General features: G+C 46.8%; 1 protein-coding gene across 1 annotated transcript in view; it reads right to left on the bottom strand.

Moving 5' to 3' along the window:
* The window catches only part of LOC118945288 (neurexin-2-like), a 139,026-nt gene that overhangs the window by 72,106 nt on the left and 47,665 nt on the right, over positions 1-19,255 (bottom strand). Inside the window, exon 2 of the mRNA XM_036967714.1 lies at positions 607-2,424. Coding sequence (XP_036823609.1) covers positions 607-1,327 — 721 coding nt within the window. The 5' untranslated portion in view covers positions 1,328-2,424. The remainder of the gene's footprint in view (positions 1-606; positions 2,425-19,255) is intronic.

The following is a 19,255-nucleotide window of genomic DNA, read 5'->3' as shown; positions in this document are numbered from 1 at the left end:
TATGGTAGCAGATATCTAGTATCAGGTAACAGCATGGTTTTAGAATGATGAACGGTAACGCAATTATGAAATGACATGATATTAATTGACATTCTGAAAGGATCAGAACTAGTCAACTTTTTATTTCTATGAAAACATTCCCTTACACTCAGTAGGTGACTTCTACTAGCATGAGGTTTCCACCCTGCAGTATATGAGAATGGTAGCAGTAGAACAAAATGTCTGGGTGGAGGCTTGTAGATTTGCTTATTTCCCTTTAGCCATGAAACAGTCATCCACAAATGAGTTACGTGGGCCTAGCTAAACTCAGACAAAACCTCATCATAATCAACCGCCTATCCAACAATCTCAGTCAAACCCCCTAAGCATTCAGAAACAGAGCATCAAGCTGTGCTGAAATGTAGATAAACACAACTCTCCCACAAATAATTTATTAAAATGAAAATCTGTTCAGATAATGGCTCAGAATTACAAGTAAACCCCGAAGGAATCCCTCAAAAACCATCATTTAACTTCACAAAGCAATCGGTTTTACTGCTAAGGCATTCAAATGGAAAAACAGGCCCTTTCCAAAAACTCATTCAGCTCATTTTGTATTTGGCTCACCTTCATGGCAGTAGTTTCCCTTGTATCCAGTGTCGGTGCAGTCACAGAGGACCTCTCCCTGGTGGATGGAGCAGAGGCCTCTGTTGCTGCAGGGGTTCTGTTTAATGCACAGGTATTCCAAATCATTCTGAACACCCTGGCCATCCAGGAGCACGGGGAGGGTCTCCCCCAGCTTTAGGTTGGTGATCAGGCCCTGGAAGGGTGGCTCGTATTTGACGGTGCTGGACGTGAGGGCAGATAGGCGAACATCTGGAGAAATGCCACCTACGTAAAGGTCACTGGCCACCACCATCTCACTTCTCTTGGACTTGACCTCGGCCACCTTGTCCTCGTTGTCAACCACCAGGCTGGTCTCTCTGTAGTTACGGGTGAGCAGCACGCGGTGCCAGCGCTGGTCGTTGACACGAGTCTCCGTGTGCAGGGAGGCCGGCTCTGCACAGTGGATGGTGAAGCGAAGATGCAGCCAGCCGTCTGCGATCAGAAGCTCCAGGAAGTCACAGTTCCCTCCGTCGTCCAGGTAGAGCACCAGGGCCTTGCTGATGTTGGTCTTCAGAGCGAAGCTCAGCTGGCCTGTGGCCTTGGCTTCCCAGCGGCCGTACCGTGCCCACTGACCAGGGACTCCCTCGTACTCCAAGGCCGTGGCCATGACTGTCAACAGCAGCCCAGTCAATAGCAGGGGCCACACGGCCCGAACTTCACACCTCCCCTGTCTGCTTATCATCTTCCACTTCTGACCCTAATCCCTCAAACTAGGTCTCGTTGCTTTTAATCCACTACCGCTGGGAGAGAGGCCGAAATGATCTCCAGTCTACACTGTTGTTGTGTTTTCCCTAAAGTGTACAGCAATAATATGATTCAAATTCTTCTCTTTAGCTTTGCCTCTCTATCCTGATTCTCTTCTTAGCCTCTCCATTGAGTGGAAAAATTGGGAATTGTGTCACCTGTTATCCAGAGAAGCGGCTACCATAACGTTCTGGTGATATCATAGAATCCATATGTTTTGGAATCTAGGAACTAGCACTAAACATTTAAGAGTCTAGGAACTAGCACTAAACATTTAAGAATCTAGGAACTAGCACTAAACATTTAAGAATCTAGGAACTAGCACTAAACATTTAAGAATCTAGGAACTAGCACTAAACATTTAAGAGTCTAGGAACTAGCACTAAACATTTAAGAATCTAGGAACTAGCACTAAACATTTAAGAATCTAGGAACTAGCACTAAACATTTAAGAGTCTAGGAACTAGCACTAAACGTTTAAGAATCTAGGAACTAGCACTAAACATTTAAGAATCTAGGTACTAGCACTAAACATTTAAGAATCTAGGAACTAGCACTAAATATTTAAGAATCTAGGTACTAGCAATAAACATTTAAGACTCTAGGAACTAGCACATACTGTAGCTTACACTGGGGAATTTTGGAACTAGCACATAGCCTAAGTTTAGGAATCTAGGAACTAGCATATAGCCTAGGTTTAGGAATCTAGGAACTAGCATATAGCCTAGGTTTAGGAATATAGGAACTAGCATATAGCCTAGGTTTAGGAATATAGGACCTAGAACATACGTCTAGGAACTAGTACATTTACAAAACCAAGTGAAGTGGTGATTGTTGTAGAATGTTGAAGTGTGGTAGTTGGGTCAGAAAAAATACAAAACTAATTCAAGGTTCTCTGTTCCTCTTCCCCTCACTCATAAACCAAATATCCTGGCCTCCTTCCAGCTGCAGTCCAGTCCAGTCTCCAGGAGTTAGCTAGGCACAGAGCCAAGCAGAAACAGGTGCAAGCGCCATCTTCCTCAGTGTCCCATTGCTCTGGAACACACACAAGAAGACTATGTTATTTGGAGAGAAATAAAAGATCATTGACAGCGTAGCATCATATTAAAACTCCTGCCGTTGGAGCTTTCTAATCTACTGAAGTTGCGTAATCATATAACCAAAATAATGACATAACATAATACATTATAAAAATTGAAGCTTTATCAATTTACACTGAACAGAAATATAAACCCAAAAAGTAAAGTGTTGGTCCCATGTTTCATGAGCTGAAATAAAAGATCCCAGAAATGTTCCACACGCACAAAAAGCTGATTTCTCTGAAATGTTGTGCACAAATTTGTTTACATCCCTGTTACTGAGCATTTCTCAGTAACAGGTGTGGCATATCAAGAAGTTGATTAAACAGCATGATCATCACACAGGTGCACCTTGTGCTGGGGACAATAAAAGGACACCAAAATTATAATTTTTGTCACACAACACAATGCCACAGATGGTGCAAGTTTGAGGAAGTGTGCAATTGGCATGGCAGGAATGTCCACCAGAGCTGTTGAGGGATAATTGCATGTTCATTTCTCTACCATAAACCACCTAGAAAATTTGGCAGTACTTCCAACCGGCCTCAGAACCGCAGACCACGTGTATGGCGTCATGTGGGCGAGCGGTTTCCTGATGTCACTGTTGTGAACACAGTGCCACAAGGTGGCGGTGGGGTTATGGCATGAGCAGGCATACGCTATGGACAATGTACACAATTGCATTTTATCTATGGCAATTTGAATGGACAGAAATACCGTGATGAGATCCTGAGGCCCATTGTGAGGCCCATTTTTTTTTAAGGTATCTGTGACCAACAGATGCATATCTGTATTCCCAGTCATGTGAAAACCATAGATTAGGACCTAATGAATTTATTTAAATTGACTGATTTCCTCATATGAACTGTAACTCAGTAAAATCTTTGAAATTGTTGCATTTTGCGTTTATATTTTTGTTGAGTATATAATAACTCATGTTATTATATAAATGTATGTTTTTTATGTTATGAAGCTATGTAAATCAAATAATTAAATAATGACATTAAAACAAATGATTAAAATATGACAGAGAGAGAGAGAGAGAGAGAGAGAGAGAGAGAGAGAGAGAGAGAGAGAGAGAGAGAGAGAGAGAGAGAGAGAGAGAGAGAGAGAGAGAGAGAGAGAGAGAGAGAGAGAGAGAGAGAGAGAGAGAGAGAGAGAGAGAGAGAGAGAGAGAGAGAGAGAGAGAGAGAGAGAGAGACTATTGCAATGCATTATTTATTAGTCCCCTGGCAGACACAGAAGAGAACCCAGAGAGGCACGGGAGGAAAGGTTGCTTTAGTTAGAGAGTAATGGAGGCTTGGAGGGTAGGATGAGACTCTGGGCTTCTCGATCACATCAATAGGGTTTGGAAGCTTCGTTGATATCACTATGGATAGTATGTTGACGGAGAGAGAGAAAGAGCGAGAGAGAGAGATATGAGAGAGACAGCGAGAGAGGGGAGAGAGAGCAGATTGCTGTGTTCATTTTGGTGCATCTAATCAAATATGAAATGTATTTTTAGCAAGATTACCATTGTGTGCTGTAACTTTTCTCAAACGTCAGAAACACTGGGTGACATAAGGGAGAAAGTCTCAAATGTACAGTGCTCTCAGATTAGCTTCATCAGGATGGCCCTGCTGTTGTCACTTTCCAGTGCTTCTGTGTCCTTGAATGTAAATTCCAACAGCAATTCTCTTGCATAAATGAGAATAACAGTCAAGTCCCGTCAGTTATCTGCTAATAGATAGATAAAAATAGATATAAGAGGAAGGTGAAACATTCCCCTTTCACGTATGCACCAAAATGACAATATCAACATGAAAACAATTGTTGAGAACAACAGTACACACAATAATAAACTGTTTTCCCTATTACTTCAGTAAAAAGCTAAAGGTTGGGGCTGGACCAATGCAAACACTCTCAAGTTCATAGAAATATGACTCACCATCCATAATATGAAATGTAAAGTTAACCATGTTTTGAAGCTATTTAGTGTCTGTTTACATTTACTTTGTTTACAAACAACTATATTTGGGGTTCTGATGGGGTACGGCAGTTGAACTAAGCTCATGAGGCATTTATACACTATATTTTTCAAGAATCAATGGGTACATATCAATCATTTCTAAGTGCAACAATGGATGTAGGAACTGCAGATTGATCCTTTAATATAATAAAAAAATACCCACTTTCAATTAACACAATTATAGTCAATAAGCCAGCGTGATGCCGTAGTTCCAAGTTCCCCTCACCGCTCCATCTAATAAACTGAATCAAATCATCTTGATTAAAAACAGTTCTATTCATCTCTCTCATCAACCAAACCAGAAAGTGCTAAAGACTGCATGTCTTTTCAGACAAATCAGTGTATGTCTGCCTCCAGGAAAGCAACTGCAGAATCAAAGAAGCTAATTGCCTTTGGATTACCTGCTGAATTGCTGTGGCCAGTTTGGGTGGAGGCATTATGTCCTGCGGAACACAAATCTCACAGCTCTTGAGGATAATGAAACAGCCCAGGACCCTTGCATGTTGAATCGCCACTTGAAAAAAGAAAAGGCCTTGTGACCGCCTCAGTTTATTTATCTACAAATAACTTGGTAACACACCCAAATCAAAAACAGGGGTCATTGATACCAATCGATTGCAGAATCAAAGACACTGAATATATAGAGTGCAGATAGGGGTTACAGCAGAAGGACTGAAACCAACACATCAACAATCCTTTGCATTTGTTATGTTATGGATATAAAACTATATTTACTTGTTGCTAGCCTGAGGTATCTCCACACAGAAGGCTCCAGGTCAGACCAAGCACGAAGCCCAGCACCATCAAACATCTCTCCTCCTAGCTAGACAACAGGGATGAAGCTGAGGCTTAGAGGGCAGAAAGATATGTGTGGAGAAAACAGCGGAGAGTAATGAGCCCAACCAGTTCTGTTTACAGTCCAGAGAAGACCCTCTCCAGACCGGCTTTGAGCTGGATAATTCTCTGTCTCTGAGAGGAGAGGTGCGACGACGGGCTGGATAACATGTTGCAATGCAGCACTAATGCAAATGATCTATCAGACACCAGAGACCAGACTTAACTACATTTACGAGTGGCATTTATAACACCAACAATTATAAAAGGATTAAAAAACTTAAGATCATTAACAATTCATGTCACACAAACAACCTTTTGTGCAAGGGAATGTTAAATGACCTAGCAGGAATACAAAGACAAACCATTGTCCTGCCCACCCACTCTATGTGTCTGAATACAGTCTGAATACAGTGAATCATATTTTTCTCCCTATCCCTCACTCGGACTGTGGCTGTGTTGGGAGGAAAGGGCAGCTATCCTCTCAGATGTGTCAGAGTGGTGTGATTCAGGGACAGAGCAGCCCTCTCCCCTGCCCTTCACTTCTGAACGTTACCTCTGACTCCAGTGTTGCATCAGGGCTCACTAACTCACTGAACATACAGGAGGCTGGGTGATGGTGGGGAACCAGGGCTGCTTCTGAAATGGCATAGTTCATTATATGGGGAATAGGGTGCCATTTCAGAGGCTTATGTCTTGATTTTATTTGTTGAAGTGTGTGGAGGAGGAGATGAGGGGCAGTGTAAACACATGGAGGAGGGGATGAGGGGCAGTGTAAACGTATGGAGGAGGGGATGAGGGGCAGTGTAAACGTATGGAGGAGGGGATGAGGGGCAGTGTAAACACATGGAGGAGGAGATGAGGGGCAGTGTAAACGTATGGAGGAGGAGATGAGGGGCAGTGTAAACACATGGAGGAGGAGATGAGGGGCAGTGTAAACGTATGGAGGAGGAGATGAGGGGCAGTGTAAACGTATGGAGGAGGAGATGAGGGGCAGTGTAAACACATGGAGGAGGAGATGAGGGGCAGTGTAAACGTATGGAGGAGGGGATGAGGGGCAGTGTAAACACATGGAGGAGGAGATGAGGGGCAGTGTAAACGTATGGAGGAGGAGATGAGGGGCAGTGTAAACACATGGAGGAGGAGATGAGGGGCAGTGTAAACACATGGAGGAGGAGATGAGGGGCAGTGTAAACACATGGAGGAGGAGATGAGGGGCAGTGTAAAGGTATGGGGGAGGGGATGAGGGGCAGTGTAAACACATGGAGGAGGAGATGAGGGGCAGTGTAAACACATGGAGGAGGAGATGAGGGGCAGTGTAAACGTATGGAGGAGGGGATGAGGGGCAGTGTAAACGTATGGAGGAGGGGATGAGGGGCAGTGTAAACACATGGAGGAGGAGATGAGGGGCAGTGTAAACGTATGGAGGAGGAGATGAGGGGCAGTGTAAACACATGGAGGAGGACATGAGGGGCAGTGTAAACACATGGAGGAGGGGATGAGGGGCAGTGTAAACACATGGAGGAGGAGATGAGGGGCAGTGTAAACGTATGGAGGAGGGGATGAGGGGCAGTGTAAACGTATGGAGGAGGGGATGAGGGGCAGTGTAAACACATGGAGGAGGAGATGAGGGGCAGTGTAAACGTATGGAGGAGGAGATGAGGGGCAGTGTAAACACATGGAGGAGGACATGAGGGGCAGTGTAAACGTATGGAGGAGGGGATGAGGGGCAGTGTAAACACATGGAGGAGGAGATGAGGGGCAGTGTAAACGTATGGAGGAGGAGATGAGGGGCAGTGTAAACGTATGGAGGAGGAGATGAGGGGCAGTGTAAACACATGGAGGAGGAGATGAGGGGCAGTGTAAACACATGGAGGAGGAGATGAGGGGCAGTGTAAACGTATGGAGGAGGGGATGAGGGGCAGTGTAAACACATGGAGGAGGAGATGAGGGGCAGTGTAAACGTATGGAGGAGGAGATGAGGGGCAGTGTAAAGGTATGGAGGAGGAGATGAGGGGCAGTGTAAACGTATGGAGGAGGAGATGAGGGGCAGTGTAAACGTATGGAGGAGGAGATGAGGGGCAGTGTAAACGTATGGAGGAGGAGATGAGGGGCAGTGTAAACACATGGAGGAGGAGATGAGGGGCAGTGTAAACACATGGAGGAGGAGATGAGGGGCAGTGTAAACGTATGGAGGAGGAGATGAGGGGCAGTGTAAACGTATGGAGGAGGAGATGAGGGGCAGTGTAAACACATGGAGGAGGAGATGAGGGGCAGTGTAAAGGTATGGGGGAGGGGATGAGGGGCAGTGTAAACACATGGAGGAGGAGATGAGGGGCAGTGTAAACACATGGAGGAGGAGATGAGGGGCAGTGTAAAGGTATGGGGGAGGGGATGAGGGGCAGCGTAAACACATGGAGGAGGAGATGAGGGGCAGTGTAAAGGTATGGGGGAGGGGATGAGGGGCAGTGTAAACGTATGGACGAGGAGATGAGGGGCAGTGTAAACACATGGAGGAGGAGATGAGGGGCAGTGTAAAGGTATGGGGGAGGGGATGAGGGGCAGTGTAAACGTATGGAGGAGGAGATGAGGGGCAGTGTAAACACATGGAGGAGGAGATGAGGGGCAGTGTAAACACATGGAGGAGGAGATGAGGGGCAGTGTAAAGGTATGGGGGAGGGGATGAGGGGCAGTGTAAACACATGGAGGAGGAGATGAGGGGCAGTGTAAACACATGGAGGAGGAGATGAGGGGCAGTGTAAAGGTATGGGGGAGGGGATGAGGGGCAGCGTAAACACATGGAGGAGGAGATGAGGGGCAGTGTAAAGGTATGGGGGAGGGGATGAGGGGCAGTGTAAACGTATGGACGAGGAGATGAGGGGCAGTGTAAACACATGGAGGAGGAGATGAGGGGCAGTGTAAACACATGGAGGAGGAGATGAGGGGCAGTGTAAACACATGGAGGAGGAGATGAGGGGCAGTGTAAAGGTATGGGGGAGGGGATAAGGGGCAGTGTAAACACATGGAGGAGGAGATGAGGGGCAGTGTAAAGGTATGGGGGAGGGGATGAGGGGCAGTGTAAACGTATGGAGGAAGAGATGAGGGGCAGTGTAAACGTATGGAGGAGGAGATGAGGGGCAGTGTAAACACATGGAGGAATGAGGGGCAGTGTAAACACATGGAGGAGGAGATGAGGGGCAGTGTAAACGTATGGAGGAGGAGATGAGGGGCAGTGTAAACGTATGGAGGAGGGGATGAGGGGCAGTGTAAACGTATGGAGGAGGAGGTGAGGGGCAGTGTAAACGTATGGAGGAGGAGATGAGGGGCAGTGTAAACACATGGAGGAGGAGATGAGGGGCAGTGTAAACACATGGAGGAGGGGATGAGGGGCAGTGTAAACACATGGAGGGGGAGATGAGGGGTAGTGTAAACACATGGAGGAGGAGATGAGGGGCAGTGTAAACACACGGAGGAGGAGATGAGGGGCAGTGTAAACGTATGGAGCAGGAGATGAGGGGCAGTGTAGTGAGGGGAGGAGGAGATGAGAGGCAGTGTAAATGTACGGAGGAGGAGATGAGGGGCAGTGTCAACACATGGAGGAGGAGATGAGGGGCAGTGTAAACACATGGAGGAGGAGATGAGGGGCAGTGTAGTGTGTGGAGGAGGGGATGAGGGGCAGTGTAAACACATGGAGGAGGAGATGAGGGGCAGTGTAAACACATGGAGGAGGAGATGAGGGGCAGTGTAAACACATGGAGGAGGAGATGAGGGGCAATGTAAACACATGGAGGAGGAGATGAGGGGCAGTGTAAACACATGGAGGAGGAGATGAGGGGCAGTGTAAACACATGGAGGAGGAGATGAGGGGCAGTGTAAACACACGGAGGAGGAGATGAGGGGCAGTGTAAACGTATGGAGCAGGAGATGAGGGGCAGTGTAGTGAGGGGAGGAGGAGATGAGAGGCAGTGTAAACGTATGGAGGAGGAGATGAGGGGCAGTGTAAACACATGGAGGAGGAGATGATGGGCAGTGTAAACACATGGAGGAGGGGATGAGGGGCAGTGTAAACACATGGAGGGGGAGATGAGGGGCAGTGTAAACACACGGAGGAGGAGATGAGGGGCAGTGTAAACGTATGGAGGAGGAGATGAGGGGCAGTTTAAACACATGGAGGAGGAGATGAGGGGCAGTGTAAACGTATGGAGGAGGAGATGAGGGGCAGTGTAAACACATGGAGGAGGAGATGAGGGGCAGTGTAAACTTATGGAGGAGGAGATGAGAGACAGTGTAGTGTGTGGAGGAGGGGATGAGGGGAAGTGTAGTCTGTGGAGGAAGGGATGAGGGGCAGTGTAGTCTGTGGAGGAAGGGATGAGGGGTAGTGTAGTCTGTGGAGGAAGGGATGAGGGGCAGTGTAGTCTGTGGATGAACAGATGAGGGGCAGTGTAGTCTGTGGAGGAGGGAAAGAGGGGCAGTGTAGTCTGTGGAGGAGGGAAAGAGGGGCAGTGTAGTCTGTGGAGGAACAGATGAGGGGCAGTGTAGTCTGTGGAGGAGGGAAAGAGGGGCAGTGTAGTCTGTGGAGGAGAAGATGAAGGGCAGTGTAGTGTGTGGAGGAGGGAAAGAGGGGCAGTGTAGTGAGGGGAGGAGGGGATGAGGGGCAGTGTAGTGAGGGGAGGAGGGGATGAGGGGCAGTGTAGGCTGTGGAGGAACGGATGAGGGGCAGTGTAGTCTGTGGAGGAACGGATGAGGGGCAGTGTAGTGTGTGGAGGAGGGGATGAGGGGCAGTGTAGTGAGGGGAGGAGGGGATGAAGGGCAGTGTAAAAGTATGGAGGAGGAGATGAGGGGCAGTGTAAACACATGGAGGAGGAGATGAGGGGCAGTGTAGTGTGTGGAGGAGGGGATGAGGGGCAGTGTAAACGTATGGAGGAGGAGATTAGGGGCAGTGTAAACACATGGAGGAGGAGATTAGGGGCAGTGTAAACGTATGGAGGTGGAGATGAGGGGCAGTGTAAACGTATGGAGGAGGAGATGAGAGACAGTGTAGTGTGTGGAGGAGGGGATGAGGGGCAGTGTAGTCTGTGGAGGGATGAGGGGCAGTGTAGTCTGTGGAGGAAGGGGTGAGGGGTAGTGTAGTCTGTGGAGGAAGGGATGAGGGGCAGTGTAGTCTGTGGATGAACAGATGAGGGGCAGTGTAGTCTGTGGAGGAGGGAAAGAGGGGCAGTGTAGTCTGTGGAGGAGGGAAAGAGGGGCAGTGTAGTCTGTGGAGGAGAAGATGAAGGGCAGTGTAGTCTGTGGAGGAGGGAAAGAGGGGCAGTGTAGTGAGGGGAGGAGGGGATGAGGGGCAGTGTAGTGAGTGGAGGAGGGGATGAAGGGCAGTGTAGTCTGTGGAGGAAGGGATGAGGGGCAGTGTAGTCTGTGGAGGAACGGATGAGGGGCAGTGTAGTGTGTGGAGGAGGGAAAGAGGGGCAGTAGTCTGTAGAGGAGAAGATGAGGGGCAGTGTAGTCTGTGGAGGAGGGAAATAGGGGCAGTGTAGTGAGGGGAGGAGGGGATGAGGGGCAGTGTAGTGAGGGGAGGAGGGGATGAGGGGCAGTGTAGTCTGTGGAGGAAGGGATGAGGGGCAGTGTAGTCTGTGGAGGAACGGATGAGGGGCAGTGTAGTGTGTGGAGGAGGGGATGAGGGGCAGTGTAGTGAGGGGAGGAGAAGATGAAGGGCAGTGTAGTGTGTGGAGGAGGGAAAGAGGGGCAGTGTAGTGAGGGGAGGAGGGGATGAGGGGCAGTGTAGTGAGTGGAGGAGGGGATGAGGGGCAGTGTAGTCTGTGGAGGAACGGATGAGGGGCAGTGTAGTCTGTGGAGGAACGGATGAGGGGCAGTGTAGTGTGTGGAGGAGGGGATGAGGGGCAGTGTAGTGAGGGGAGGAGGGGATGAGGGGCAGTGTAAACGTATGGAGGAGGAGATGAGGGGCAGTGTAAACACATGGAGGAGGAGATGAGGGGCAGTGTAAACACATGGAGGAGGAGATGAGGGGCAGTGTAGTGTGTGGAGGAGGGGATGAGGGGCAGTGTAAACGTATGGAGGAGGAGATTAGGGGCAGTGTAAACACATGGAGGAGGAGATGAGGGGCAGTGTAAACGTATGGAGGAGGAGATGAGGGGCAGTGTAAACGTATGGAGGAGGAGATGAGAGACAGTGTAGTGTGTGGAGGAGGGATGAGGGGCAGTGTAGTCTGTGGAGGGATGAGGGGCAGTGTAGTCTGTGGAGGAAGGGGTGAGGGGTAGTGTAGTCTGTGGAGGAAGGGATGAGGGGCAGTGTAGTCTGTGGATGAACAGATGAGGGGCAGTGTAGTCTGTGGAGGAGGGAAAGAGGGGCAGTGTAGTCTGTGGAGGAGGGAAAGAGGGGCAGTGTAGTCTGTAGAGGAGAAGATGAGGGGCAGTGTAGTCTGTGGAGGAGGGAAAGAGGGGCAGTGTAGTCTGTGGAGGAACGGATGAGGGGCAGTGTAGTGAGTGGAGGAGGGGATGAGGGGCAGTGTAGTGAGGGGAGGAGGGGATGAGGGGCAGTGTAGTGAGTGGAGGAGGGGATGAGGGGCAGTGTAGTCTGTGGAGGAGGGAAAGAGGGGCAGTGTAGTCTGTAGAGGAGAAGATGAGGGGCAGTGTAGTCTGTGGAGGAGGGAAAGAGGGGCAGTGTAGTCTGTGGAGGAGGAGATGAGGGGCAGTGTAGTCTGTGGAGGAACGGATGAGGGGCAGTGTAGTGTGTGGAGGAGGGGATGAGGGGCAGTGTAGTGAGGGGAGGAGGGGATGAGGGGCAGTGTAAACGTATGGAGGAGGAGATGAGGGGCAGTGTAAACACATGGAGGAGGAGATGAGGGGCAGTGTAAACACATGGAGGAGGAGATGAGGGGCAGTGTAGTGTGTGGAGGAGGGGATGAGGGGCAGTGTAAACGTATGGAGGAGGAGATTAGGGGCAGTGTAAACACATGGAGGAGGAGATGAGGGGCAGTGTAAACGTATGGAGGAGGAGATGAGGGGCAGTGTAAACGTATGGAGGAGGAGATGAGAGACAGTGTAGTGTGTGGAGGAGGGGATGAGGGGCAGTGTAGTGTGTGGAGGAGGGGATGAGGGGCAGTGTAAACGTATGGAGGAGGAGATTAGGGGCAGTGTAAACACATGGAGGAGGAGATGAGGGGCAGTGTAAACGTATGGAGGAGGAGATGAGGGGCAGTGTAAACGTATGGAGGAGGAGATGAGAGACAGTGTAGTGTGTGGAGGAGGGGATGAGGGGCAGTGTAGTCTGTGGAGGGATGAGGGGCAGTGTAGTCTGTGGAGGAAGGGGTGAGGGGTAGTGTAGTCTGTGGAGGAAGGGATGAGGGGCAGTGTAGTCTGTGGATGAACAGATGAGGGGCAGTGTAGTCTGTGGAGGAGGGAAAGAGGGGCAGTGTAGTCTGTGGAGGAGGGAAAGAGGGGCAGTGTAGTCTGTGGAGGAGAAGATGAAGGGCAGTGTAGTCTGTGGAGGAGGGAAAGAGGGGCAGTGTAGTGAGGGGAGGAGGGAAAGAGGGGCAGTGTAGTGAGGGGAGGAGGGGATGAGGGGCAGTGTAGTGAGTGGAGGAGGGGATGAGGGGCAGTGTAGTGAGGGGAGGAGGGGATGAGGGGCAGTGTAGTGAGTGGAGGAGGGGATGAGGGGCAGTGTAGTCTGTGGAGGAGGGAAAGAGGGGCAGTGTAGTCTGTAGAGGAGAAGATGAGGGGCAGTGTAGTCTGTGGAGGAGGGAAAGAGGGGCAGTGTAGTCTGTGGAGGAGAAGATGAGGGGCAGTGTAGTGTGTGGAGGAGGTGGTGAGGGGCAGTGTGGTCTGTGGAGGAGGGGATGAGGGGCAGTGTAGTGAGGGGAGGACGGGATGAAGGGCAGTGTACTCTGTGGAGGAGGGGGTGAAGGGGAGTGTAGTCTGGAGGAGGGGATGAAGGTTAGTGTAGTCTGTGGAGGAGGGGATGAGGGGCTATGTAGTCTGTGGAGGAGGGGATGAGGGGTTATTCCACCAGGAATGGCAGAGCATATGATTTACAGATGAGATCTTCCAAATGCTCACATGTGTTATACACATTGCAAGGAGGATCTCCTACTACTGGCCTGCAACTTCTGGGAACTCAAACAGGCAGCTTTGATGAAAAAGCTAGTAGTGGCCAAATCCTATTTTACAGCAATACTTGGCATTGTTTTATCTCCAAGAATAAGATTCACTCTTATTTAGATAACAGATATGCCCATTAAAATCAGGATATTATCCATGGCTAATACATATCCAGCAGCCTTCCACAGACCTAATCAAAATAATGTACATCTCAGAGTTAAAAATATCCATAACTCTTGAAGACAGTCAGTGTTGGCCCAGAGGACTCAGCTGTGAACACACTTCCAAACCTGCTCCACAAGTCCCTGGCTCTGCACTAACTCATTATGGCATCTGTGTCACAGCCAGTCACATTAGAGCACCACTACAGCATTCTTCCGGTGTCACAGCCAGTCACATTCAAGCACCACTACAGCTCAGATATTTCCCTACCATTGTGTCGCTGAGTTCTCGGGGTGCTGCTGCAAATGTACATTGTCCCAGGGGTGTTAGCAGACACAATGTAAGTAACTTATTTTATGCCCTGAATGCCTCTGTTGATCCTACAGCGGTTGTATTCAGTAATCATGTCCCGATGAACCAGAGTTATACTGTTAGCACTGAGGCAGTGTGCCCTAGTAGGAAGTCGACTGTATGCAGCTCACCCTGCACTAACAGCTCAAACATAAATAACATTGTCATGTCTACTACTGATAAGCTTCACAGTAAAGCAATAAAAACTATCAAGACTCCCAGAAAGTACTAAAAATAGCCTACATTAACATATGTAGCCTAAAAACAAAGTTCATGAAATCAATAACTTTTTAGTAATAGATGACAATCATATTTTGACAATCTCTGAAACTCACTTAGATAATACCTTTGATACAGTGGTAGCAATACATGGTTATAACATCTACAGAAAAGACAGAAATGCCAATGTGGGCGGTGTTGGGGTCTATTTTCAGAACCACATTCCTGCTTAGACATGCATCTCATGTTAAATTCTGTTGAAGTAATATGGCTACAGGTTCATCTGCCTCACCTAAAGCCCATTCCTGTGGGAAGCTGCTATAGACCACTAAGTCAGTATCTGGATAATGTGTGTGAAATGCTTGATAATGTATTTGATATCAACAGAGAGGTATATTTTTATGGGTAATTTTAATATTGACTGGGTTTTCACAAAGCTCAAGAAAAAGCTTCAAACTGTAACCAGTGCCTGCAACCTGGTTAAGGTTATCAGTCAACCTACCAAGGTAGTTACAAACAGCACAGGAATGAAATCATCAACATGTATTGATCACATCTTTACCTATGCTGCCAAAATGTGCTTTAAAACAGTATCCATCACACTATAGTAGCCATATCTGCGATAACCAAAGTTCCAAAGGCTGGGGCTAATATAGTGTATAAGAGGTCATACAATAAGTTTTGCAATGATTCCTATGTTGATTATGTAAAGAATATTTGCTGGTCTGTGGTGTGTAATAAGAAGCAACCAGACACAGCAATTGATACATTTATAAAAATTGTTACAGTTACTAATAAGCATGAGCCAATTAAGAAAATGACTGTAAAAACGGTTTAATCCCCTTGGATTGATGATATTCAGACGTCTTCCCTTTTTCCAGATGTTGTTATGTTACTCAAAAATGCATTAAATAAAACATGTCATCAAACTATAGACAATACCCAATAATGACAAAGCGAAAACAGTTTTTCAGAAATGTTTGTAAATGTATTACAAATAAAAAAAAAGAAATTCCTTATTTACATAAGTATTCTGACCCTTTGCTATGAGACTTGAAATTGAGCTCAGGTGCATCCTGTTTCCATTGATCATCCTTGAGATATTTCTACAACTTGATTGGAGTCCACCTGTGGTAAATTCAATTGATTGGACATTATTTGGAAAGGCACACACCTGTCTATATAAGGTCCCACAGTTGACAGTAAATGTCAGAGCAAAATCCAAGCCATGAGGTCGAAGGAATTGTCCGTAGAGCTCCAAGACAGGATTGTGTCATGGCACAGATCTGGCGAAGGGTACCATAAAACGTCTGCAGCATTGAAGTTCCCCAAGAACACAGTGGCCTCCATCATTCTTAAATGGAAGAAGTTTGGAACCACCAAGACTCTTCCTAGAGCTGGCCGCCCGGCCAAACTGAGCAATCGGGGGAGAAGGGCCTTGGTCAGGGAGGTGACCAAGAACCCTATGGTCACTCTAACAGAGCTCCAGAGTTCCTCTGTGGAGGTGGGAGAACCTTCCAGAAGGACAACCATATCTGCAGCACTCCACCAATCAGGCCTTTATGGTAGAGTGGCCAGATGGAAGCCTCTCCTCAGTAAAGGCACATGACAGCCCGCTTGGAGTTTGCCAAAAGGTAGCTAAAGAAACCAAAATTGAACTCTTAGGCCTGAATGCCAGGCGTCATGTTTGGAGGAAACCTGGCACCATCCCTACGGTGAAGCATGGTGGTAGCAGCATCATGCTGTGGGGATGGTATTCAGCGACAAGGACTGTGAGACTAGTCAGGATCGAGGGAAAGATGAACGGAGCAAAGTACAGAGAGATCCTTGATGAAAACCTGCTCCAGAGCACTCAGGACCTCAGACTGGGGCAAAGGTTCACCTTCCAACAGGACAATGACCCTAAGCACACAGCCAAGACAATGCAGGAGTGGCTTTGGGTCAAGTCTCTGAATAGCCTTGAGTGGCCCAGCCAGAGCCGAGACTTGAACCCAATCGAACATCTCTGGAGAGACCTGAAAATAGCTGTGCAGCAACGCTTACCATCCAACCTGACAGAGCTTGAGAGGATCTGCAGAGAAGAACGGGAGAAACTCCCCAAATACAGGTGTGCCAAGCTTGTAGCGTCATACCCAAGAAGACTCGAGGCTGTAAACAGCCTTCTTCCTGTGTCAAAGGCAGTCACAATAGAGCACCACTACAGCCTTCTTCATTCACATTTACCTACTTACAGTCCAAAGCAAACGGACACAACACTGAATCACTTCAGAATGTACAACAAACACTGTACATTCCAAGCCTAACAACTTGAAATACACTGTATACAGTATCTACACTGAGTGTAAAAAACATTAGGAACACCTTCCTAATATTGAGTTACACCCACTTTTGCCCTCAGAACAGCCTCAATTCTTTGGGGTCGAAAGCGTTCCACCGGGATGCTGGCCCATGTTGACCCCAACGCTTCCCACAGTTTTGTCAAGTTGGCTGGATGTAATTTGGGTGGTGGACCATTTTTGACACACACAGGAAACTGTTGAGTGTGAAAAACCCAGCAGCACTGCAGTTCGTGACACAAACCGGTCCGTCTGGCAACTACTACCATATCCCGTTCAAAGGTACTTAAATATTTTGTCTTGCCCATTCACTCTCTGAATGGCACACATACATGTCTCAATTGTCTTGAGGATTATGAATCTTTCTTTAACCTGTTTCCTCCCCTTCATCTACACTGATTGAAGTGGATTTAACAAGTGACATCAATATCGGATCATAGCTTTCACCTGGATTCACCTGGTCAGTCTGTCATGGAAAGAGCAGGTGTTCCTAATGTTTTGTACACTCAGTGTATAACGTATGCCAACATCAAGAGGCCCACTTTGAGGTCTATCTACAGAAGACTTCACCAATCATAATATACCAGCCCCAGTAACTAACCTATGGTCACCTTTCACCTGGACTCAGTCATCCTGGCCTCTCCAGAGAGATTCATAAAGATTGAGTTAGTTTTCATCCACCTGTCTGTGGAGCTGCAGGCCACCTGACCTAGCCTCTGTCAGCCCTGTGCACTGCAGCAACCTCTCCTTCTATGATGTGTATTCCCTCTGTGTCTCTCTGCGCCTCGCTCTGCCTCTCTCTGGGCACAGCGGAGGTGGATGGGCCCTCAGGCCAGAGAGATGAAAGAGGTAGGCAGGGGTGGAGGGGGCCCTGGGGAGCACCTCCACTGAGCCTGCCAGAGAGAGAGAGAGAGAGAGAGAGAGAGAGAGAGAGAGAGAGAGAGAGAGAGAGGGGGAGATGCACCCACACAGTGGAATGGGATGCCTGCCACACACACATACACACACCAGAAAATAAAAGACGAAACAAAGATTCATCATGGTATAGCACTTTAGAGGAATGGACAGTATTGTATAACAGAGTTCATCATTGTCATTTTGCAATTCATGTCTCCCAGTAATATATACAGTAGTTGATACCTCCCAGTAATATATACAGTAGTTTATACCTCCCAGTAATATATACAGTAGTTGATACCTCCCAGTAATATATACAGTAGTTGATACCGCCCAGTAATATATACACTACTACTGTAATACAGTACTACTGTAATATATACAGTAGTTAATACCTCCCAGTAATATATACAGTAGTTGATACCTCCCAGTAATATATACAGTAGTTAATACCACCCAGTAATATATACAGTAGTTAATACCTCCCAGTAATATATACAGTAGTTAATACCGCCAAGTAATATATACAGTAGTTAATACCTCCCAGTAATATATACAGTAGTTAATACCTCCCAGTAATATATACAGTAGTAAATACCTCTCAGTAATATTAACAGTAGTTGGGAGGAACAGATGTGAAGAGAGGTCTGTTAATAGATTAGTGGTTAGGGAGTCATACTCAGTTTAGAGCAAGCAAAAGGGCATTTCGTCTCTGTCTCGTGGGTAAAAAGCCAAGGTCAGCTATTATGTGCCAGGCATTAGTAACTGTAAATATGTTGATATATTACAGAGACTATATATACTTCAGTATGTAAGTAGCAAGATAAAACCTCAATGTTACTAGAACCAATGAAATTATAGCCATCTTAGGGCAATATTTCTACATCATTAAAGACTGAACAAATGTACACACAGAATCATGCATCTACACAGTCCTTAAGAATTTTCTGTCTCACTTGCAAATGTGCGCACGGACATGCCCACCCGCACCCACACAATCTCTCTCTCTCACACACACACACACACACACACACACACACACAACGCCACTAAATGATTATTGATTAGATTTATTACAACAATTACACTGATGTTCATTGATTATTAATTGCCATTAGTATCTATCCTGCTACTGTCCACTATTACTCCTGTTTAGATGTATATATTACCATTAGTACTGTATCTATCTATTTATCCTGCTACTGTCTACTATTACTCCTATTGACATGTATATATTACCATTAGTACTGTATCTATCTATTTATCCTGCTACTGTCTACTATTACTCCTATTGACATGTATATATTACCATTAGTACTCTATCTATCTATTAATCCTGCTACTGTCCACTATTACTCCTGTTTACATGTATATATTACCATTAGTACTGTATCTATCTATTTATCCTGCTACTGTCTACTATTACTCCTATTGACATGTATATATTACCATTAGTACTGTATCTATCTAGTTATACTGCTACTGTCTACTATTACTCTTGTTTAGATGTATATATTACCATTAGTACTGTATCTATCTATTTATCCTGCTACTGTCCACTATTACTCCTGTTTAGATGTATATATTACCATTAGTACTGTATCTATCTATTTATCCTGCTACTGTCTACTATTACTCCTGTTATCATGTATATATTACCACTAGTACTGTATCTATGTATCCTGCTACTGTCTACTATTACTCCTGTTAACATGTATATATTACCATTAGTACTGTATCTATCTATTTATCCTGCTACTGTCTACTACTACTCCTGTTAACATGTATATATTACCATTAGTACTGTATCTATCCTGCTACTGTCTACTATTACTCCTGTTTACTTGTATATATTACCATTAGTACTGT

This window comes from Oncorhynchus mykiss, chromosome Y, assembly GCF_013265735.2.
Source record: "Oncorhynchus mykiss isolate Arlee chromosome Y, USDA_OmykA_1.1, whole genome shotgun sequence".
NCBI lineage: Eukaryota > Metazoa > Chordata > Actinopteri > Salmoniformes > Salmonidae > Oncorhynchus > Oncorhynchus mykiss.
This window is presented reverse-complemented; position numbering and strand designations above follow the sequence as displayed.